Source organism: Atheta coriaria, unplaced genomic scaffold, assembly GCF_025399875.1.
Source record: "Atheta coriaria isolate IRGN ID8LTWV9N9 unplaced genomic scaffold, Caltech_Dcor_3.1 hic_scaffold_1_pilon, whole genome shotgun sequence".
NCBI lineage: Eukaryota > Metazoa > Arthropoda > Insecta > Coleoptera > Staphylinidae > Dalotia > Dalotia coriaria.
Window position 1 is genome coordinate 4,588,740 of NW_027045443.1, and position 24,057 is coordinate 4,612,796.

The 24,057-nt window shown below is 45.1% G+C and overlaps 1 protein-coding gene across 1 annotated transcript in view; it reads right to left on the reverse strand.

Moving 5' to 3' along the window:
- LOC135793748 (uncharacterized) overlaps positions 1 to 23,801 on the reverse strand; it is a 49,626-nt gene extending 25,825 nt beyond the window's left edge. The window contains exons 1-3 of the mRNA XM_065304823.1: positions 23,789 to 23,801; positions 16,503 to 18,930; positions 13,007 to 13,309 (exon numbers count right to left, since the gene is read on the reverse strand). Of these exons, the coding sequence (XP_065160895.1) occupies positions 13,007 to 13,309; positions 16,503 to 18,930; positions 23,789 to 23,801 (2,744 nt within the window). The remainder of the gene's footprint in view (positions 1 to 13,006; positions 13,310 to 16,502; positions 18,931 to 23,788) is intronic.
- Between the last annotated feature and the right edge of the window lie 256 nt (positions 23,802 to 24,057).

The window sequence follows — 24,057 nt, forward strand, 5'->3', positions numbered from 1 at the left end:
CCGGCGGGACAAAAATAATGGAATAATAAATTGAATACGCCGCTAAAATTTATATTGCCTTAAAACGTCTCCTGTCGCCAAGGCTCTCTCCGAGTGCTCGTTTTTGCTATTTAACATTTTCCGTCTAAGAGTGGAAAGTGAAACACAAAAAAATATAAGCAGACAAAAAGAATGCGTGGCGTGCAAAAATAATTCGATCGTCTGCACAAAGCATTTAATCCGAGGCCGGAAAATAACGCATAAATCAAATAAAGCCCGCTTTCAATTACTGCGCGCGAACAGCGTTTACATTAATTACAAACAAATTAACCGCATTTTACAAGCGCCGCTGCTGCTGTTTGCTCGTCTCCGGGAGCGCCGTTTTGATAACCATTATATTCGGTAATATCATTGTCGGCGCGCGCGAGGAAACTTAATCAGCCGGAGACTGAAGGCGTATTAAGATTATAATCAAATATCAATTAACGAACTGCCGGCGTCTGCGACGTGCTGGAATGCATGAATGACAAGCTCCGGGATAGATATATCGGCGCGCCGCCACGGGGGGGTGGTGGTGGTATCGAGTGTGCGATACGAGAGGTGCGACGAGCGTCTAATTGATGCCATCGACGCCCGCTGCGGATTACTTCATCTCGAGTTCGCGCCGCCGTCGAGAGGAATTGCAATTCGCGCGCGTACATCGCGGCGATAAGGAGTCGTCAAGCCACCAGCGCAAGCCCCCCAACAAAGTTCGTTTTAATCGCGACTACAAACTAATTTAATTGCGTTCCGCACGCTGGCGAGTAGATGTGTTTAATCTCACAAATTTCATTTTTCGCTCTGAAGCATCGCGCACTTGTTGACACGAACGAACAGACATATTAGCTCGTAAAATAATGAAGTAACTTTTCCGAGCGCCACACAACACAACAAAACTCAGCAACGCGTCAGTACAGCAATATACAAGCGGCGCGAAATTTTGGACAGCGCACAATGTGCACACGCGTGAACCAAGCGGTGACAAGACCTTGTATATGTGAGTATGTATTAACCACCCCGCACGTCCCGCTTCCAATCTTGGTTGGTGTGCACCTAATACGTGCATTAGACGCCGCCAGAAGGTGTACAACAACGCGCGCTGCACAAATCGCAATAATTCCTTTGTGTGTTGGCGAGCGTGCGCGCGCGCGAGTGTGTTTCTTTCTTCCTTCCTGACGTGTGTGCGCGCCGCGCGTAAAGTTTTAATACCCGCGCCGCCGTCGACGCGCGGTCACGTAAAATATTCGCTTTTCGTATTTCCGAGACTTTGATAATTTCACGGGAAAACGCCGGCGAAATGCAGGACGAAACTATGCGAACCATTCGTGTGCTGCGGTGGTGGTGGTGGCGGTGGGCCGCTTTGGGGGGTGGCGACCGACCGAGTGAACATACGAGACCAAACAAACCGATGATATACTGTGGGCCGGTTTGGCGCGCGCGAACGCATTCCGCATCGCATCGGAGCGCAATAACTTAATTGCCCTTATTAATTATGAATTCCCCGCTGCGCCGTCATTACCCGCGCGCGTCCTTAAGCCCTCCGCAAGAGCGGTAAATGCATGTACAACGCGAATCACAGTGCAAACACTTGCGCGGATGGAATAAGAAGGCGAAAAAAACGCGCGCGCACGTCCGAGGACGCCGGACGAGTTCGGAATTGGGATCGTGCGGATCGAGCGATAGTTACAGCTTATTCCATTCCTGCTGACTCTCGTCCCAGTGTGGTCGACCATTCGTTACTCACGTGTCGAGGACCGTCGGCCGCCCTCTGCCCGCTTTATATACGACGCCTAGTTCTAATATCCTTTTACATCCACCAGCGCGAATATAATCTACATGCGAACGCGTATGTACAGGTGGAGTGCTGCGTTCGGAAACAGGATTGCCGTCGCCCGGCGCCTCCGCTCTAAACTCTAAACGGTAACGCAATACCGGCGCGCGCGGAACACCGTCCGGACACATCAAAAAAACGGGCACAGATTTACGGGTCCCCGTTCGACGGTTTTCGGTCGTTTCGAAAATGCGCGCGCGACACCACCGCCAACGCTATTTATTCGAGGAGGACGCACACAGGATGTGCACCGAAATGTAATCGTGTTTCAATTTATGCGCGCCGGGTTTAAAAATGCATCGCCCTCTTGATTAAACCAGCCACCTGAAACTGTACGCCGGCAGTGTCGAAATGTGAAATGCAGTTTGCGTTTTGGCAAACATCGCAAAGGGCAAAAGTAAGGCAGCAGAAAGCAGAGACCACATTCGACCGAACTCATACTCGCCAAAGTTCGCGTCGCGCGCGACAGATTGTCCGGCGACTAAATAGTTTGAGCGATTAAATGTGCAAAAAGCCATTTCGATACAGCGGGATAAATTAATTACGGCTCCATTAAAAACGAGTTTGCCATGTGTGCCATAAATCCGAACGAATACGTAAAACACTGCTTCGAAACACTTCTTACGTCGCTGGCAAGTGCGCCGGGCCGGCCGACACGGATGGATAAATTATCAACTCGTTTCTTGCATTGTTTTTTGCCCGGGCACGCGCTGCTCGCATCATTTATTATGATGTTCGTTGTCCGACGTCATCGCATGTGTTATGTCACAGGCGGCGGCGGCGATGCAAAGCAGCGGCAGATGGTTAAACGGCGAGGCCGGGGCCCGGAATTAATGGAAAACTACTTTTGCTCATTTCGACGATAACCGCCACCGCAGCGCAGCTAGTAGAAGCGCGAGCGGCCGTCGTTCTATTATTTAACCGGCGCACTTGGACGCGGCCCGCCGGACTAGATTACGGACCAGCGGCTTGTGCAGGTCGGTTATGAATGCGTGGCCGCTGCCGCCCCCAACGCGTTTCAATTAATATCACCGCCGCGCGCCGTGTACATTAATCTCTTTCGTCGCGCGCGCGCTTAGATTTCTATTTGCTCGGCAAAAATGAAAAACTTTCATGCGTCTGTGTCAAGGACTCACAGATACAATTATTGTGTAAATTTTAAAGACTGCCACATAAAATTAATCTATCATCTATCCAATTTGATTTATCGCTGTGCTTTTCACAATATTTACCAATAAAATATCGTGCGTGTCTAGAAGTTGAAAAGCACAATTTCTTCAGTCGAGCAATTACTTATGCGCCGCATTGTTTGCCTACACGTTGAACTGATTAATCCTTTCAAACGCCGGTAATTAATTAAGCACACAAAGTGCGCACATTACGGTCGCTGCATTTTTCAGCGCGCGCGCCACACTCGAGTGCATTTAGCACAGAAAAAGCTCATTAAAGCGCGCGCGCGCCGAAGTTTACGACGAGCCGCAATAAAGCATCAAAGTGAGCGGCAGCAGCAACAATGTGACATTGAAATGTGTAAACCAGGCACACACAAAACTTCCGAACAGTAACACAATCTGTCTATTTGCATTGCGCGCCGTCGTTATTTTCATTGGCGTCGTGCACTTTTGCGTGCGGCGCGGCGCAGATGCGTTTTTTGTTTGCGCGCCCGCGCCGGAATGGAATAAAATGGAATGGAACGAGGCGAGTGTCACGATAAGTGCACCCAAAAGACGAAATCGAATGGAGGAATGTCGTCCTTTTATAGCCCTAAAGGGTGCGATACCTTTAAAAGAAATTTAAAAGTACAATGCCACCCTCAATCCGAGATCTACAATTCCGCCGCGCGAGCGAAAAATTCCGGAAATGCGTTGCGAGATAAAAATGAAGAAGAGAAGCGCCGCCGCCGTTGCCGCCGCCGGGCGAAAGTTTAAGGAGCAGCGCGACGCTTACAAGCTCAATTTGTTTTTAATTAAACGCAACGCGATTGCGACCGACGTCGCCGCGAGGACAACGAGCGCTCAGTGAAAGAGAAAAAAAAACCGAATTAATTAATTCGCGCGGGCGCCACTTGGAAAAATATTATTTAAGGTGGTGAAATGGCAGTGCAACGGGATTACTCTTGCCAAGACGATTTTGGAAGCGTATTGCGTTTTAATACATCTACGCATTAATCGCGTCTGCATCTGTGTGGCGACGGTTACGTGCGTTTGCGTCACAGCGCAGCTTGCGCAAACTTTGTACAATTTCAAATGAAAACTAGCTGAATAAAAAGAATCCACCTACACAACACACGCGCGCGCAGGCGGCAGAAAACATTTTAAGCGCTCGCATCAAACGCGATTGCACAAAACTAACATGTCGCCGTACGTACGACGACGTTGATGGGACTGCGGAATGAATATTGTATTGTGGACACTCGCACAATGCGACGGGTCCGAGCCTAGACAATGCGCATTGCAATCCCAGCTCTCCCACGCCTATACTTACTCGTTCACGCGTAATTGATGCATTCACCTTTGAAAATCGCAGCGGTGCTGGGCCCCGGCAGTCGTTTGCATCATCGGCAATTCGTTTTCAGTTATGAATTTACGACACGCGCGCGCGCGCGCAAATGGTTTTACTCAGGCGTGTCAAGATGAAAATCGGTGCTTGTTCGATGCGAAACAATGTGTCGATTTTAAATTAATTAATCCGTTGCGCATGGATAACATCTGTAATGGGCGCGTTTACATGTCACACCAAAATTGTACACTTACGATATAATTTTCAAGTCAAATTTAAAGATTTTCGCTTGTAATTTATAAATGGTTAGTGATAAAACAAAAAATATTGCAAAAATTAATTTCTATTCATGTTAAAACGCGTAAAATGTTTAAATTTAACAAAAAAAAGTTTTATTTTTTCATTTCTCAGTGTTTTTTTCTCAAATTACTCATCGAAATTGCTTTTTTTTAACATTTCGACTTTATCTAGACAAAACCCGTGCCGCATTTTTAATTCTTGATTAACAGTGCATTAAAATCGATTCGTTATGAGCATGTAGGCAGTTGATAAAAACATTTGAGTGATTTATACATACAATAATTACCAGATCGAATCTGTGCCGCCATTCATAAGACAAAAAAAAGCGAATAAATTCCACATAAGTTATTCGCGCGCGCAATTTTTTTGGCAGCCGCTTATCGAATCACGTGTAAATACTTTACGGACGCGCCGCAATCGTTTATCGATGCGCGGAATATGAAATTCGAATCTGTATAAATTGCAAACAGCGCGTCCCGGTTGGGTCCTGCTGGTGTGGCGGGGCCGGACGTCGGTACAATGAAATATGTCCAGATCGAGGCGGACGCGCCATCGGAAGGTAAGACACTGCGGTTATGCGAGGGAAATATATTCGCTTATTACAAGCAATTCGTATGCATGAGTATGTCGAACAGCGTGTGCGGTGCGCTGCAAAAAACCTCCAGTCCAGGACCGAACGGGCGCACAACCCCGACAGCATTATTTACTCCCCGATACTGTCGATGTAACAGAAGGAGCTGTTTTTCCCCGGCTGAATTTAACGCTTTAGTTTCCAACCAGAACTAGTTTCGACGAGAACTAAAAAGCGTAATTTAATTGGCGCGCCGGCATTCGCATATTTATCTTGCTTCTTACTTCCAAAACAGGCGTGCCACTTCAGTTTGTTTCTTGTTTCTCGTGCGGGTTGGCTTTTTTCTCAGGGCTGTCGCGTGTCGCTGTAATGTTTTGTCACTTTTCAGGCGCTCGGAGCTTTTTCCAGCGCGCACCGGCGTTTTCTTATCGCGAATAATATTCGTCCCGGTCGGCGACTATACAATCAGCGTGCGTTTACTTAAAAGTGTGCCGCCCGGCGCCGAAAAGGAAAAGTCCCGCTGTCAGAGGAAAACTTCTTTCGAGTCGCATATTTCAACGTCGCGCGCGTTGTCGCGTTATAAATTACGACGGTTTACATTTAAAAACATGTCGCAGCGGCTGAATTTCGGTGGTGTGTTTGGTAGCGTTAACATATTCCGGCAATATGGGCGTAATCGACTTTTTCGATAATGCGATAATTGAAATCGAGGGCGGCGGTGCGAAAGCGCGAAGGACATGCGAGTGCGTCGACACGAGCGCAAGTATGAGTTATCGCACATGAGTCCATTTAATCCGGCGGGCGGTCGACAGGATGCTTTTAACTGCCTGCCGCCGCCGAAAATCTAACGCAAACTTTCACAATGGCAAGCAAATCCTAAGATGAGCGGGACGGCCGCACGCTGCGCGCAACCGTATTATTACAACATAATGCGTGCGATAGCTAGAACAACATGCCGAAAATATATTTAGAATAGAAAAACACGGCCGGCGCGCGCGAAAAATAGTGAAAAACACACTCGGCACCAACTGCGTGCGCTCTGCCAAAAGTGTTTCGCACGGTGTTTTGCAGGGACCAACGAACGCACAACACTCACCATTTTTGCGACGTTAGTGAATAAAATGCACAATTAAAAATCCATGCTTGCATCATACCCGGAAATATACGCGCACAATTTTCCGCGTGCGGATTTCCCCAGATAATCATAAAGTTAGAATATATTTTTGATGCGGAAGGTCCCATTTCCGCATAACATATTTTACTGCCCAACATATCAAAATGTTGGTTTGGTTTTGGTTTATCTATGCCGCTGGACGGCGGCGCGCAAAAATCGCGGCGCTCGAATAATTTCGCTAAACAGTTCGCCTCGATAAGATAGCACACGCGCGTCGCATAATTTACATTGTTTCACATTTGGAAAAGAACCAGTTTTCATTGACGTCAGAGGCACGCGAAGAGCGTGCGTCCGATATGAATAGACACACTTTACTTCCTTGTTCCTTATTTGTGTTCGGCGATTATGTTGAAACAATGTTACGATAATTCACGTCCTGCAATATCGATGCAATCGAACACAATAATAACAGCGCGCAAAGAATGAGCGCGATAAAGTTATGATTTCTCAAAACTAATAAAACCGTGGTGCGCGCACCGTAAAGCGCATTCAAAGCTTACAGCGATTATCGGTAGACTATTAGCAGGAGTATTTAAAAAACAAGCAATAAAACGCGCACCGCACATTAAAAACCAACTAAGCTTTATGACCTATTTTCGACACGCAGCTCGCCCGCCCGCCCGGCGGCGGAAATAACATCGCGGTGGTGAAATCGAAACAGCCGCCTGCGTATCCGTGAATTGAAAGGTGCGATAATTACGCAGATTTTTATTAGACAGCATCTTTATTCAAAAAACGCGCCCGCGAGCGAAGACATAAAAGCGTGCGGCGCATTATTCGCAATAAAAAATCGACGCGTCGTTAGCGAACGACCGCGAGACGTTATCGCCTCGGTTCGTTATCGCTTTTCGTCCTGTGGGGTGGGCGCGCAGGCGGTACGGCGGTGGCGGTATCGCGCTAACAGCACGCCCGCCCGCCCCACGAAAGCAATGAACGGTGGCGGGCATTCATTTCCGCGCACATCAAATATTTAAAATGTTATTAAACTTCCAAGTTGTATAATAATAATGCAATAATAATGTGGAATCGTTAAAAAAGCGAGCGCGGCGCATAAACGCCGGCGAAGACGGCGAGGAATTACGCGCGATATATTTACACCTTCAGCAAGTCAGAAAAAAAAAAACGCCGGCTGGAAAATCAAGTCATTAACTCGGAAACTCGCGTGCTGATTTCGTCGATCTCATTTCAATATGTAACGAATATTTTTATGAAGCGGATGTAATTGTAGGCGGCAGATTGTAAGTTTTTTCGCACAAAAGTTTCTTTCTGCTATAATACCACCTCCTGTCAAGGACAATGGCCCGCGGCGCGGTGAAAATCTAAACGTTTTTCACTCGCGTACTTTGTATCTGTTCGAAAAACACTGATGCGCATGCATAATTCATCGCAACTTCGGAGTTTACAACTTGTTTTTATCATTTTCGCGAATGGCAAGTACGCCGGTTACGGGAAAGTACCTGTTCGCGTTTTATTCGCCCTTTGTTGACTCTTAAGGAGCATCAACGATACGCAGCGCACACACACAAACACAATATACACACGCATAGACGGAAAATGCGACCTGCGGATCGAATTTATTTCGCCGAAGTTTCGAGCGGTCCGAGAGCGCTGCATTAGGGTGCGCGATTATACGGCTTGAATAAACGAAACGAAACAAAACGCACACAGCGAGCGGAAAAGGAGGCGCGCGAGCGCTGTTTAAGTGTGTTTAAGAGTGTTTCGAGCATGCCGCCGGAGCACCGCCGTCGGCGTTAAGCCAACAAGTGCAACAAGTGGTTCGTGGGGCGGCGGCGGCGGAGACGATGTGTGCACGCGTACGCGCCCCCACGCAAAAGCCCAAACCCTTCACGGGATATCACAGAGAAAAAAATACAAACATGAAATCGAATCGGATGATGCCGGGCGTCCATCAATAGCCACATATCAATCTGTGCCGGTCTATTATCATCCGCTTGTCTTTCTATGGCATCGCATATCGGTGCCGCCCAGCGCACATTCATTTTCCGAGGAGCGCACGAAATATTAGACGCGCATCGTTAATTAGTAACGATATACGATGATGATGGCATGGCCGGCAGCAGCTCCGGGCCGGCCGGCGGGGAGCGTGCGGATGCGAAAACCACAACAAGCGATCGTCGCTGCTGCGGCTCACGCAGATTCTCATTACACGCTGTCGTTTTAATTGTTCTTGTTAATTAGCTCCGGATACACACGTCACAGCGCCCTTCTACGGATTGTCGGAGTATATCAAAATATTCTTTCGTGGTTAATTGAGGCACACGAAAATAAATATGGAATCTCAAAAAATTCCACAATTCCAAACCTCCTAGCAATCTGAGGTTATTAATTTAGAGTGATTATTAATTTAAAATAATGCCGCTATCGTTGTACCATAAAAAAGTTGAACATTTTTTTTTATCACAGAATGGCGACCGTTAGAGAAAAACATTCATTTTTGTACCACTTTTTTGTTTTCCGAATTTTTAAAAATAGTAAAAATTGAAATTTGACAATGGTGATAATTCATGTGATGTAGAAGTCAATAAAAAAGACTTCCACCAAATTTGAAGTAAATCGGTTGAGTAGAACTTAAGAAATCGTTTAAAAAAACAGTTTTGATATTTTTTAAGTTTCTAGACCAGAATACTCCTCTAAAATAATTATCAACTCAGTTTTGTTACTAAAATTCTCTGCACTTTGCTGAATTATATGTCAAACGATGAAGTAAACAATATTTTGATTAATACTGATAATGTGATTGTTCCATATATTTACATGAGAAAATTAATGCGTGTCGTTTACTACTGAATTGATTTTTGTCAAACAGCTTATAGATATAAGCAATAAAAGAAAATACTAGTGACGGTGTCTGATATATGCTGCCACACCGACACCTTTTTAATTGTTGTATTTTTCTGAACGCATCCAGACGGTGTCTTCCTTCTCTTAATTCTGGTTTCGTCCTTCTGGTCTTTATTCTGATCTGTCTTATGTTCCTTCTTCAGTTCTTTGTTCTTGTCTGATTTCTGCACGCTTTCGGTGCTCGACACGGTTACCGTTGATACAACAGACTGGTCACTGTCCACTTTCTTAACCACCTTCTTCGCCGCCTTGCGCTTTTTAGACTCTTTTAACATAACTTTCGATACCTCGGCCAGTACAGATTCTTCGCTTTGCATGGCATCCTTCAGTGGCTTAACATTCCCATGTTTTTTGTTGTATTCTTTGACATAGCCTAAAAACCCTTCCGTTTGTGATTTTGGTGCTGCTTTACCTCGGCCTCTGCGGGTGGTGGACTTGACTTTCTTGGGTGTGGATGCTGGTTTCGTCTTGCGTGCCGGCATGGTTAACGATTTTGAATGAATTTGTGTTTGAATTGATCGTAAGGAATGAAATATTTAAATCGATCGGGACGAGAATTTTTATGAGCAATTTGACGTGAAGCGTTGTTTAAACGAATGAAAAAAAAATTCACGGCATGCTCAGATTAATTATATAACAAAATCGTAATAGAAAATTCGACAAAACACATTTTCTCAACAATGCGTTTATTATTCAATAAAAAACAGTTTTTGTTTTCTAAAATTTTGTTTTCTAAAATCGAAATCAAGTAAGCATTTTAGTTAGCATTTTAAATGCGACAAGCATGAAAGAAATGAATTTATCCACAAAAAAATGTAATACAAAAAAGTGGTGCTTCTATAACTTCGTAGTTTTAGCGGCCTTGCATCCTTTCCTCTTACGCTGACTCTTAGCCCTCCTAGAATTTGCCGATCTCGTATGTTTGGACATTTTCGACGTTTTACACCTGAGACTCCTAGCCTGCTTATTGATTTTCCGCTTATCAGATGCACTCCATACGAATCCCTTGATTGCCGATTGCAACTGCGTCATATTAGATTGCATCACGGTCAATGTCTTCAAAAATTGTAATATTGCATTCCCCATTGTTACTGGTTTCGCAGGACGCGATTTTTTGTCATGTGAACGTTTTGTGGCCGGCATTTCGGAATAATTCAAGGAATTTATCACATAAAATTTAAGTAAGTAAAATTTGCACCCAAATTACCAAATTACTCGCTATACAATTTTGTTAGCCAATAAATGACAGTTAGCAGCTGTCAGAAACAAATAAATTATAATTTAACAAGCCGCCTATTAAATTATTGAGTGCCCCGTGTGTCAAACAATGACAGAAAGTTTTTAACATAAAAAAAATAACTTTCAGCGGTACTCAACACGTGGAGTTCGTTATATCACACCAAAACGGCGTAGGAGGCTTTGAAAAACTTAAACAAAAGTATTCATTTAACATTTAAGTGTAGCTTTACGAGCAGGTCATAATTTTGAAAAATACGCAATCAATGTCCCGCAATTTAAACTTACTTATGATTTATCGCAAACATTGTTACTTAATTAAGCAATAGTTGATCAAAAGTATAAGACGAAATAAGTGACCAACGTAGATGACAGGCATTAAGCCGTAATATAGAAAGACAGTAAAAAGAATGCAGCCGGCTCGTTATTCGGACTGCCCACATTCGTTATTTTTATGCTAAACAATAAATAAGCACTAACTAACAAGAACCATTTACGAGCAAACAATAAAAAATAATTGCTACTATCGTGGAAGTGATTGATTGTGCGGCCGTGCCTTCGATTTATCAGGGCGACAACGCAAATGGCCGCAATACATAATAAAGTAAATAATAATATTGTAAATAAATAATAATTGGTGGTTTTGAATCAATCGATATTGTCGATATTGTTTTGACGCTATGACAAATTGAGCGCTCCAGGCACGTTGCGCAAAGTGAATGTAACTGCCTCGAAGAATAGTCGATTATATCGTTTAAACGACGTGTCGTTGGGGCACACAATTACGAACGCCAGCACGCCGTTGATGAACAAGTGTGATAGATATTCGCGCAATAAGTCTCCGGATGAATTCAGCTCGTGCACGTTTTGGTTTCCAAGCGCAAATTTTAATTTTTCTTCGATTGTGTATTGTCACGTTCCCTTCCTTGCTTCCTTGCTTTTGTTTGCAGTTAAAACATTTTTGTTTCGATTGCAAATGTAAGAAGAATACGCTTTCCATAAATTCCGGCGAATACCGTTGCGTTACATTCATTGATCGACGACGAACGGTACAATATGATTTCGCATTCTTCGTGCCCATAATTAACTAGTTGTATTAATTAACGGGCAAACGACAAAACGAAAACAAAAATGCATTGTCACTACCTTTGTGTTCGTAATTTGTGCTTCGGCAAAGCAACAATTAAGCATCGCATCGACATAGAAAGATAGCGCAGGGTATAATTTGCGATAAAACATTCATTTTTCGGTCGACGTAGACGACACCGTTTGATGCAAAACACATCCTGACGAGTGAAGCTATTAGATACGCATGTGGACGCTTTTCCGCATTTTGCCGACAATAATTTGCGCCTGTTAATTGGTGTGAAAAAAACAATGTAAACGTGCAACTCGCAACAATTCATGACGAACGCATCGACACGTAGGCGCTCGTTGAGTAATTAGTAATGCAAACAATGACTTTCTACGCGTTAATTTGTTCGTTTAAAAAACGTTTATCTAGCCTTCGGGGCATTGTTTTTAGTTGGCGCTGGGTGAAAATGTGTTCGTCAACACAACCAGACCCTTAACATTTACGATATACGCGCGTAGGTAAAATTCAAACACATTTCACTGAATTTCGGTCGGTCTCAACACGAAAAGAGCTCTTGTACTAATATAGAATTTTAATGAGTACGCTCGCAAATTGTATGCACATCTACAAAGTGTTTGAAAGTCGCGCGCAGTGATCAAATATTTAATATTACAAAATTTCCGCCGACGAAATCGTCACCGGCGTTTTTCGGCGTGATGTTATTTTTTTCCGCTGCAAGCTGAAACGTTTAATTGTTCGTTAAAGCCGGCGCGCGAAAAGAATGAAGCGCGCGGTATGCGCGGCTGTGCATGAGTATGTAGAATATGAATATGGCTTTAAGGTAAGCACCGTCGGGACGCCGTCGGAGCCGTGCAGAAGCGCGCGCGGCGCGTAATTTATACGCTTTTATAATACGTTAGTTAGGTGCCACGCCAGTTTAGTGCCTGTTTCGGCGGGCGCGTTCGCCAAACGCGAGGAAAACACGACCCGGATGGCTCGCGTTTCCCATTTCCCTCCGCACTTCACACCAACATGGCCCTAGCCCTGGGAACTTGCTAAATCCGGACGATTTTCACAAAACTGCAACTGCAAGCTCCTCTGGAACTATCACACACATTCTGGACGATTCCAGAGACGGATCTTCTACCAACAATGTAAATATTATAAAAAAATGTGTGAAATTTCGATACGGACCTGTGTGATAAGCCTATGTAGTTCACGTTCGCCTTACTCGTTAGAAAAGTGAAGTTATTGCCCTTTAAATTTGTTTTCCTCTAACGATGCGACCCTCGTTTTTCAAGCGCCGAAAAAAAGCACAGCGCCGAAAAAGTTTATAATTTAGCGCGGCGGCATATTATGCGCAAAACGAGACGCGTCATTAAAACATTTCGAGCGGTAATTGCGCGCTGGGCGCTTTGATATTGTTTCGGTCGGACTTACCGAATGGGAATCTTCATCAGGTCGGAGAGGGATGGATTCTCGTCCTTGATCTGCGTTCCGTAGCCATCGCGATGCACGACGGCGAATTCACGATCGGTCTCTAGGCGATGGTTGGCGCGTTCGTTGCTGTCCAGCAGCATGTAATCGGTAAGATCGGAGAAATCATCATGCGGGGTTGTGGTGCGCCTTGTCGAGGTGTACGGCCGAGTGCGGACCTTTTCGAATGCACCGCCGGTGGCTGTACCGCCTCCGGCACCCGGATGATCACTCTGGAGGCTTTCTTTCGATGCATTTGTGCTGGAACTAGAAAAAAACGATAATTTCAAGAGTGGGATTGGTTTAATGACGGAACAATAAACTCATCCACGATTATTTCGCTCCGTATCGCAATTGTTAGTTAAATATGAATATGGTAGTTACATGTCGAACGCAAACAGTGCCCATTAACCATGAGGGCCGGGCGCGGCGCGGCACACAATACAAGAACACAACATTGCCGCGATTAGCCGTCGTCGGGCTGGTTGTAAACCGCTACATTACCGTAAACCTACCGACGCCCCGGCTGCAGGAAATTCCCGATTCGGGATTTATGCGAAATCACCGATAATATATACGTGTAATGTCACGCCGCGCACGATCCAACGCGCGCGCTTCCACAATTCCAGCAATTCCCGAGCCGCCGCCGCCGCCACAACGCGCGATTCTTACCTATTTGCTGGGAATTCGCTGCTGTGCCAAATTTACTAGCTGTCCGCAACTTGCAAACAATTTTCTCGCATGTGAACCTAACCAAACAAGCGGAATAATTGCTTGAAAATAGTTAAATCACCGCCGAAAAAGAATTCTGCGTCGGCGCACTAGCGCCGAAAACTTTACGGACTAAAAAGCTTTTCATTGTTTCAGTGTGTGCGTTGAAAGTTAAAGGTCGCAAGTCGTTCTGGTTGTTTCTTCGGCTTTAAACTTTGTTGCAAGCTGGCACGCGCCGCCAACCCCTAACAAACGTACCCACCTTTTACGCACGCGTTATTAATGTAAATTTATTTCGTGCGTCAACTATTTTTCGGTGTCGGCGCTCATCTCTCTTGTAAACGCCGCGTGCCGCTGACAGAAAATCGAATGTTAATTTGTTTTCATTTCAGCGTTTTTGTGAGCGCGCGCGGAAAAAAAATCATTGGCAAAAACAATGCTCGTCTGCCGTCGTCATTTTCGACGGTCGGAAATGTTCATTAAGCGTGCAGTCAAAACGTAAGCGCCTAATTAGTTGTACGCATTAACTCGAGAACTATACACGATGGTTACCATCGAGTGAGTGAGTCTGGTGATTTACATGCAAAACGGGAATAAATTCGGTGCGTTTACGGATGAGTTTCCTCGCGCAGCGTCTTCACGGCCGCTTATGTTAATACGTCTTGCATGCGCACGCTCGCGGATGCCTCGTATTATTGCGCCGCGATGAACGAGGCAAGAAACGAAGTTTACTGTCGAATTACGCGCGACCGACCTTAGTCGTATGCATAAATTTCAACTATTTCGACATTGTAAAATTTGAAAATTAAAATTCGTTCGTCAATGCTTTGCCTTACATTTTAACGGTAGCTAAACAGTGATTAAGCAGTAAATATTCGACAGGTGTCTCAGTTTATCAAGCGTGGAATGTTTTTCAAATTCGATACGATAACATACAACACGAAACACAAAAGCCATAAACATGCTGGTCGTATTATTGAACTTCTGTTTACGTATAATAAAACAATGAAAACATTAAATAATATCGCGGAATGCATTCAATTTTCGTTTATTTATGATTTTTTATTCGCATGTTGAATAATAATCGCTTATGAGTGTAAATAAAATATCGACAAATTACAGCGCAGGACCACAACCGATGTACACGATGTAAATTGCGAATAAAATATGAATAAAACGTTTTTGCTACCTACATATGAAAATTACACAACACTTTATATAGAAATAATAAAACAACAAGCAGCATTTTTTTACACAAAGCTAAGTACCGCGGCGCATGTAACAATGTACAATTTAAATTCCGCCGCGTTTTGCGCCGTTTCTTGCGTTTTTGAAGTGTCTTGGGAGATCCCAAGAGATTTTACTATTATTAATGCACATTAGGCAACAATTTGTTATTCAATTTTCCTTTCTTTGTGACGTATAGCGTGTTGCATTCGCGCGACGTGTCCGACCGCATTAAATATTCGACGAATATTTGAAATTCAATTCATGCGCCGAACGCATGCATATTCATTGTGATGATATTGGGTGTCGATGCGACTCGTAGAAACATTGATAATTATGTCGTTAACATTATGACCTCGATGTGTTTCGTTTCGGTTTTATTCATAATTTTCTGCTAGATAAAGTGTGAAATTGAAGTAATCTTCGAAAATGTGCATTACCTACTTACGGTTATTTCGAGCGATGAGGTTTACACGTAACTAATGAACAGGTCTGTCAGTTGATTGATAGTAGCGGAAAACACGACGTGTAATTAATATGCGATTAAAAGTAAAAACCACGAGGAAATAAAAATTAAAAAAACAGCAGCATTAATGCGAATATAGAAATCAAAAGTGCACGTCTTCGAGTCACTTTCCAATTAAATAATGCCAGCAATTAGAACAATGCAAGAAACCAGGAACACGACGGAAAAAAAATACAGCGAGCATTGATTAAGTGAAATGAATCGTTGCACCGTTACGGCATAAAATTAATGCTAATATCGGCATCGGTATTTTTTCTTGTGCGCGCGCTCAATAGTTATCATTAGTTCATTCATTCCACATCGTAGTGTTTACGTCGACTTTCGTTCACCGCATCTATTTCTATCAGGCAGTTTATGGAGCGTTTAGAGGCGTCCCCCGGCGGGGGAGGCGCGCGCTGAGAACAATTGTTATTCACTTGGACGTTCACCGCGAGTTATTGCGTTCCCTCGGCAACAATTAAAATGAATTTAAATAACGCCAGAAAAACGACGATTGTGCGCGTGTACTTTTTCGATTTCGATTCAAGAGCGCGCTGCGCTGCGCCGCCGGAGATGAGAAAAGCGCGAAGGCGGCCGAAGAGAGCGAATGGGTTTGCTGCAATGATTATGCGGCAGCCATTGTCACGGTTCGCGAATTCGCACGCCGAACGCAGCGCAAACAATGAGCAACGAATTAGTCCTCTGTTTCTGTTCGCTGCTTTTTACTTTTTTAGCGCGTAAGAACCAAAAGTTGTTAGGGAAAAGTGAATTGATGGTAATGTATGTGTTGCAAAATTTTCATGGTCATCTCACTGGTAAATACTCTCCACCTTGGAGGTGTCTTTCGTAACAACCACACGCAGTGAACAGTTACAGTTTGCTACTTCGCTTGCACTACTTGATATGCATTATTGTAATTCCCGAGGCGCGGAAGTGTTGTGCATCGAACGCATGCACGCAGGAAACGATCAAAAGAAAATCAAACGATTTCCTGGTATATAAATCATATCGGCTTACCTGTGAGTTTTCTGCAAGAACCTTTTCCGGAAGCTATTGTACGCTGATCCGGGCGCATCGTCCTCATCTGCATACTTGATCTTCCCATGTTGACTAGCAAGGTGTTTGCCGGTCATGCCCAGATCCATCTGTAGATCGAGCACCAGTAGCATGGTAAACAACACGGCGACTACGCACGCGAAGAAGATGAAACGCTCTTTGAGACGCATCGTTGGGCTGGTACAGTATACAGAAAATAATCGGCGTAGTGTAGGGCCGTTGGTCATCTCAATCCGGCTTGCGTCCGGATTTACCAGGGTGACTTCCAGACTTTTTGGTGATTCAACAGGGATTTCTTCAATTTCTTCCTTTGCTACCGGAATCGGCGCAGAGGGTTTTCCTTTGTCTATTGGTCCTCCGCTGAGAACTGGTCGTGGACCACCTGATGAAGGTGGTGGAACAGCTGGAGGAGAAGCAGCAGTTGTCGCTCGTTGATAAATCGGTATCGGCGGTGGGGAGTACTTCGTCTTCTTGAAATACTCGTTGATTGTTTTCGTCACAGTTGTGGTATCAACAAAATAAGCCTTTTTATCTTTGGTATTATCCTTTGGTGGGGCTTTGGGAGAGTCCTGATTTGTAATCGAGGTCTTTCTAAGTCTTGCTTGCGGACTAGAATCGCGAAGGTTGTCGGTGGAGCGGTTGCGTCTTAAACCACGCGCGGATTGCGAACGTTCAAAACTACGCTCGTTCAATTGCAGATTCGAGCTGGACAGATTCTTTCGAATACTGTTGCTACGTGCAAGCTCCTTATCGTCCTGCGACCGTTTGAAGGTAAACTTGCGTCCTAGTTTCGATGGTTTCGGACTAGGAGGTGCATCGCCTATTAAGCGTTCCTGCTCGACTTGCGGTTGACTCGTTGACTTTTTAAATGAGAACGCGCGAGTTAGACCGGAACTCTTGGGACTAGGTGGCGGTATTGCCGGCGGCGGTAACTCTTCAAACGTGCGGATGTTAAACTCGTCTTTCTTGCGCGATGAGAACTTGCGCAGAAGACCTTTGGATGGTTCTTTGGAGGGTGGTTCTTTACCAGTGTCAGAATCGACTTCAAAGTCTTTGAAATCCTTGGTGGAGTCGTAGCTGGAGCTAGAGACGTTGGATCTGCGATCTAGACTAGTACTACTGAGATTTTTCTTGAAATTAGCGAAACCCGATTGAATGCGTTGGGTGAGGGTTAAGCTGGGGCTGCAGTCGGTGGATCGACTGCCGGAAATGTACTTGCTTTTGGCGCGATTGCGCGGCTCGCGGATTTTCTTGATACCGCGGCGGACGTGGTCAAAGAACTTGCGTTCTTCTTCCTGCTCTGGTAGCAGAGCTTCGAGGTGTTCAAGGTTGACCGACTTGCGTCGTATAAACTCCTCGGCGACGGGATCAATTAAGTTCTCCTGACTTTTCTTAAGTATCCCGGGGAGTTTGCGCTTTTTCTTTCGCACGGGAGCTTGGGGCGGTTGTAGATCTTCAAAATCAACGCTATATTCAGGTGGGGTGGTTATAACGTCGTAGCGTTTGGTTTCTTTCAGTACAACAGTATGCGGGCTGGTGTTGAGGATGGTCTTGGTGACGGTTTTGATGACATTCGTGATAGGCCCGCGTGTTTGTGAATAGTTGCTGCCGTCCGATAGAGTACTATAAGTTTTCTTGCTCTTAGACGAGGACGGGATAGACGGTATCGAAGAGTAGTTAACTTGAGGAGGTGGAGATTCGAAGGCGGGCGGAAGACTGGGGTCGGAGGGCTGGGGGACTTCAAGGAACTGTACCTTCTTCTCGGAGTAGGGGCTCGGCGTGCGCTTGTTGAGAAAGCGCGTAAGCTTACCGACGAGAAACCCGTGATTCTCCTTGGTGAGTGTGCGCTGGTCTTGACTCGGCTCGTGCGGCGCCTCGTCGACCTGTATCAGCGGTAGCTCGAAGACTTTACTCAAGCGGCGTGGGTCGGGCGAGTATTGCTCCTGGATGTGATTCTCGGGCACGTAGATAGTTGGGGGACGCTGTGGGCTGGGAGTTAGACTGCGTCTTCGCGCCGGCGAGCCATCGACGCCAAGGGTCGGTTGCGGCTGACTCAGAAATTGATTGTGAGCCGGATGGTGTGCGTCGACGCCGTGCCGCTCGGGTGGTTCGGGCGGTTGTAGTTGCTGCTGCTGGCCGCTGGTGCTGTTGCCGGTTTCATTAAATAAACACGTCTGTGTGGATGCTGGCGGCGGCGGTAGCGGCGGTACAGGGCGTCTGTACTTGCGGGCTAGTAACTTAGAACTAAGAGGTGACCGTTGGACATCAACGACATTCGTTGAACGTTCAGTGGCCTCCCTTGATTGGAATGTATCGAATTGGGCCGCAGCGCTTTCTAGACATTGCAGCCCATCAACGTTGGGCTCCAGCCCTCGGTTAAGGGTCTCCGCTTAACACCGCAGGTGAAACCCCATTCTGCAACAGAAAGAAGACGCGTTCAAAATGAGAAACCGTGCATTTTCGAGTGGAAAAACACGAACGCAGTTAATATTTAGATTTACGGAAGTTATAAATTAATTAATTAGTCGACTAATAACGAGCTAATTGCCTATTAAGTGCGTCTGGTTCTTATCGCGCGGCTTGGTATTGGGACAAGTAAGCGAATAAACGACCAAAAACGAACGAAAAACCCGCGCTGCAGTCGCGTCGCGAATAGGGGACGCTTTTAACTTTCCGAAGCAGACATGAGAGGCGCGCGAGAAGTGGAAGATTAGACACCAACAGTGCTTGTGTTGTCGGCAATTAAAACTTAATTAATTTAATTGGATTTGCATAATTTTCACGTTCGCAAACAACATGCGCACGGCAGGAGAAAAAAATGCATAAATAATACTTAGCGGCCCATAACTGCTTCGGTGCGGTGCGCTTTTTTCCATTGCGCCGATCATTTTTCATCGGCGACCAAAGTCGCCGGCTCTAATTTAATATTTTCGCGATGCGAGCTCGCCGAAATGTACAATTAATAGGCGCACGCTCGTGCTGCATTGAATGCAGTGCGCTCGATTGCATTCTTCCCGTTGAAATATCCCACAACAGTTCGACGTCGAATGGAAACCGAAAAACGCTATTTAATGAGCGCTATTATTCCGGCGTGGCGAAGGCGCCGCCGAATGCAAAAGCTCGTTGAGCCGGTCGCCCGCGTTGAACCCCGCATCCGCTTCGACGCTCGCGTTTTCTTTGCGTCGATGTGATTTTTTCCTCTCTTCGCCGGCCGGTTTTTACCACTATTATTATTCGACTCCGGCGTCCATCAGTCGCCGCGTGGAGCGGTCGTTGGAAGCGAACGCGAGCGCGCATTTCGACTAATTGAACAAGTCATTGAGATTAGGATCGATTAGCGTAATTAAAATCGAATTCGCCTCGGCACGTAATCCGCACAAAAGGAGCGCGTTTTATGTTCGGTGCGCTCGGTGCGCGCCCGAGAAGTACATTTCGGGCGGGCGTGCTGCTACAGCGGCTTGCGCGAAATTTCCCGCGTGCGAAACAAGCAATTGCGAGCGTAATTGCGGCGCAAATTTCGTTTCTGATGGCGCATCACGCTATACCTACAATAAGCCAGCGCACGCTAGAAATGATATCTTGTGATGGACAAGCGTTTCGGCAGCGTTTTGCTTTCGGCCAACACGCGGTATCGCCGGAATACTCAGCGCAACTTGTTTGATCCTTCGCTTTATTCTTTATTTAATGTCACCCGGACGTCTTTATTCGTTCCTTTTCATTCCGTGCTTGCACCGCTAATGCATATTTAACTCGCAGCGCGCCGAAGGTTTTTCCCGATTCAAGGTTGCGCGCTGTTAATCATTTCGTGGATTTCGTGCCGACCGAATTTTCGCCGTATACTCATTGTGTCGTCGCTGCCGCTGCCGCCGAGCAGTTATTCTTCGACGTGAAGAATGGGAGTTTTAAGTCCTCCGGAGGAGCGAAAGGAATGGCGCTTGTAAACCACAATGGACATTGCTTTTCATTAAACGCGAATTCCGAAGAGACTTGTCGGGAAAGCGAAGGAAAGCCGGACGCAGCTGAGCATGCAGTGCTGCATCCGAGATTCGCGTCGAAAGCCAAAAACCGCATGTAACTGAAGTAACACGATGCAGCTGGGCGACAATCGTCGGCCGCATAGTCCCCAACTAGAAGATCAACGCTTTGATGAATTTATAGCAATCGAAACGACAGAGTATGCATAACAAAACTATCACTTTCAACGCTTCATTCTTCTCTGCCTCTATGCATCAACTAGGTAATTAGCTCGACTCATTAATAGCCGCTTTTAATAATAAAAACTTTTCAATTTTTACATCATATTAAAATTAAGCTGTTGCGTGGTCGTGAGAAGAAATGCCACGGCCGTGGCCCATGCAAGAATATTATGCGCCCATGCGCCGGCGAGGAACAAAAGCAAAAAGTGGTTTTTAATTGTTTTCGATAATTACACGAAACGCAAGCGTAATTATTACGCTTTTATGCGGGATTATTGTACAATCCAGCGTTCCTGCGGCGGCGGCTGCCCACCGGAATGTACAATTTTGATGAGATTTCATTTACGCGTGTCGCGCTCATTTGCCAAATGAATGCGCGTCAAACGAATAAAGCGAAAAATTAAACGGAACGCTTTTTCGCTGGTTTTTGTGAATTAATAAACAGGGCGCCGAGCAAAAAATACAAAAAAAAAAAAAACAACGACGAGAAAAGAATACGGCGAATATAAGTTCGCTTGCCGGCTGCTGCGACGAAAGGTTAATTGAACCGAATCTATAATTAAGAAATTCAATAAACACGGCGACAGAGAAAAGACCGGAAGGCAGAGCAAACGCGCAAATGCTGAACATCGCTAATCATCGAACAACGAGCGACGCCGCTTTTTATTGTTGCGTTTAATTGCAAATGTTAATGAAAGGCTCGGGGATCTGATGATGTTCCAGATCAGAAAAAAAAAATGAACAGTCAAATGAATGAGCGGAGGTAAAATGTCCTAAACGAGTTCTTTTTCGCAGCACAACACTCGAAATTAATCCAGTCAACGAACCTCGCACGAATTATAAAATTACAACGAAAAGTTTGTTAGCTTGTTTGTACCGACGTGCCTTCTTGTTAAATTCTTAATTACACGTTTCACCATTTTTTTGTGCGTCTTGTTATCTCATTTACAATTAATTTACATTTATTTCCTGCGGGCATGCCGGACAAGCGCCAAATAGTGGCATTTTTTCTTAATTGAATCACACAACATTTGAGACAATTTGCTTCGCGTGCATAAAATGATTTTATCTCTGCATTTCCATGCAATATATTAAATTTAATTTCGAACGTGTACAGTTTGCACACTCTTCCGGAATTATGTGCGCGTTGCCGCTTATGCAATCGCAATCGCCGGGGTCAATCGATTTCTTCAAACGCCTTTTTTTCTTCTTCCAACTTGAGCACTCGTTTATTTTGCTAAATTAAGCGTTAACCTTAATCTCTCCTTCGCCGTGCGATGCGATGCAAATTATAATCCAGTCAGTTTATTACTGGCTTCGAACCAACATCAACTGCAATTGCAAACCGGGGTGTTTAATTTCATTGAAAGCATCTTCGAGCATACGATTGTTGCGAATAAATATCGCCGCACGCTGCGCAAATATTTGCGATTTCGGACGTCCGCCGGGAGCGGCAACAGCCACCAACCATCTTCAAATGCGACACGCGCAACAGACTGTAACTGTAACTTGGTGCGCGCGCGCGCACGACCAGCTTCTATTATGACGCCGTAATTAATTTCGTGCAATTAATCTTAATTAAAATTGGAACATGAGGCGCTAACGCACCGCGCGCTGCACACGTGAGCCAACCTTGCGGAAGGTGCGAAATTCATAATGTTATAATGTTATAATCGCTCGTATCTTCGGGCGGGTAAATGATGCATAAATTTCGTAATCATTTTAATGCCGCCGACTAATGAACTATTTTTAAAACATAATTAACGCAATGGAAAGTCGTCGTTTATTACTGATACAAAAAAAAAATCAAACTAATATTAGATTGGTTAGTTTTATTGTCTCTTTAATTATCCCGAGCGGGACTCTTTCACAACCGGCCCGCACATGTGTCCCGCTAAACGATTGTGGTCATTTTGGCAAAGAATCGCATTTCGCGGCCGCGATATTACACAAACTCGCGGCGCGCCCGGCGCTGGTTCTATTTAGAGACGAGTTATCAACACTTACTTCACCAAAGTTAAACATATGTTCGCACCGCATATGTAAAACCACATTGTTTTACTCGATTCGCTATTTTTAAAAGCTTTCTGGTCGAAATGGATAAATACATTAATAATTACGCCTGAGTTTCTCACATTTCCCCTCCGCCCTCACCGGCAAGTGCAGTTGGAAGCCAGACAACTGGGATCTGTTACATATTACATCTAACTGGTTAGCATGGCCTATTTTACAGGCATCTGACTCATCGCGCGCGGCTTTCATAACCATCTTTTCGCACAGCCGCCGAATAAACATATCATAACGAATGAACTAATCGAATCAATAACTAACACGCGAGAGAGGAAAATGTTAAATCTCGGATGAAACGAAGCGGGTTACTCAGAGACTTGTCGGATTGATGAAGATAACTTTTCAATCGTTCGTTCATTACATAAAACAGTTGGAATGCAGCGCGCGGGCGGCGCGCGCTCTACTGGCTCGGAAAGTGACAGACGACGGCGAAGACGCGCGGCGCGCACAATTAGCTTATTGTCCACTTCAATTTTTTTTCTCCTTCGGCGTAATGGGGAAATGATTGATGATGCGTTCCCGGCCGCGAGAGCTGAGAGCGCGGTAGCGATGTGAGCCTTATTTATTCATCGGCAGGCCATTGCTAATGGTGCAATCGTGTTCGATAAACACGTCAAACGCTTTGTGCATCTGCGTGACCGCTTTCGGCGGCTTTTGGATTCGCTCGCAGCAGTGAAGTGGTTTTTCCAGGATCGACACTAATCATCACGTCAGGCATATTTTCAAATATTGTTTTTTCTGATAAGAGCGATTTTGAAATGCAAATTTTCAGCAGGCGCGCGACAAATTTTTGAAGGCCAGCATACATACTGTCTCCTTTTCACAGTGCGAATATTTATATAAATAGTTATGTGCAAAGACGAATTATCCCGAAAGCGAGACGATACCTTTGACCCAAATACTTCTTAGCTCGGCTAAAAATATCGCCAACATTTTCACTTTTTCTTTCGCGGAACGCGCGCGCGCCGGAGTCGGACTTACGGCCCGAAGTCATGATTGATGATTGCCAATTAGCGCCGCCATTGTCGTGCACGTGCAAATCTTGTTGATACGATGCAAAGATGAATCGATAGGCCGAATAAACAATTACGCGTACATGATTACACAAATTGCAATCGATGGCGCGCGTGCGCAGAGCGTGGCGTGAGTAAAGGAGAGCGAAAAGTCGTAATGTTTGTGTTATTAATACAGCTATCGCCATCCGGCAACTATTATGCATTAATGTGCGCCGCAGGTCAACAGGAGCCTGC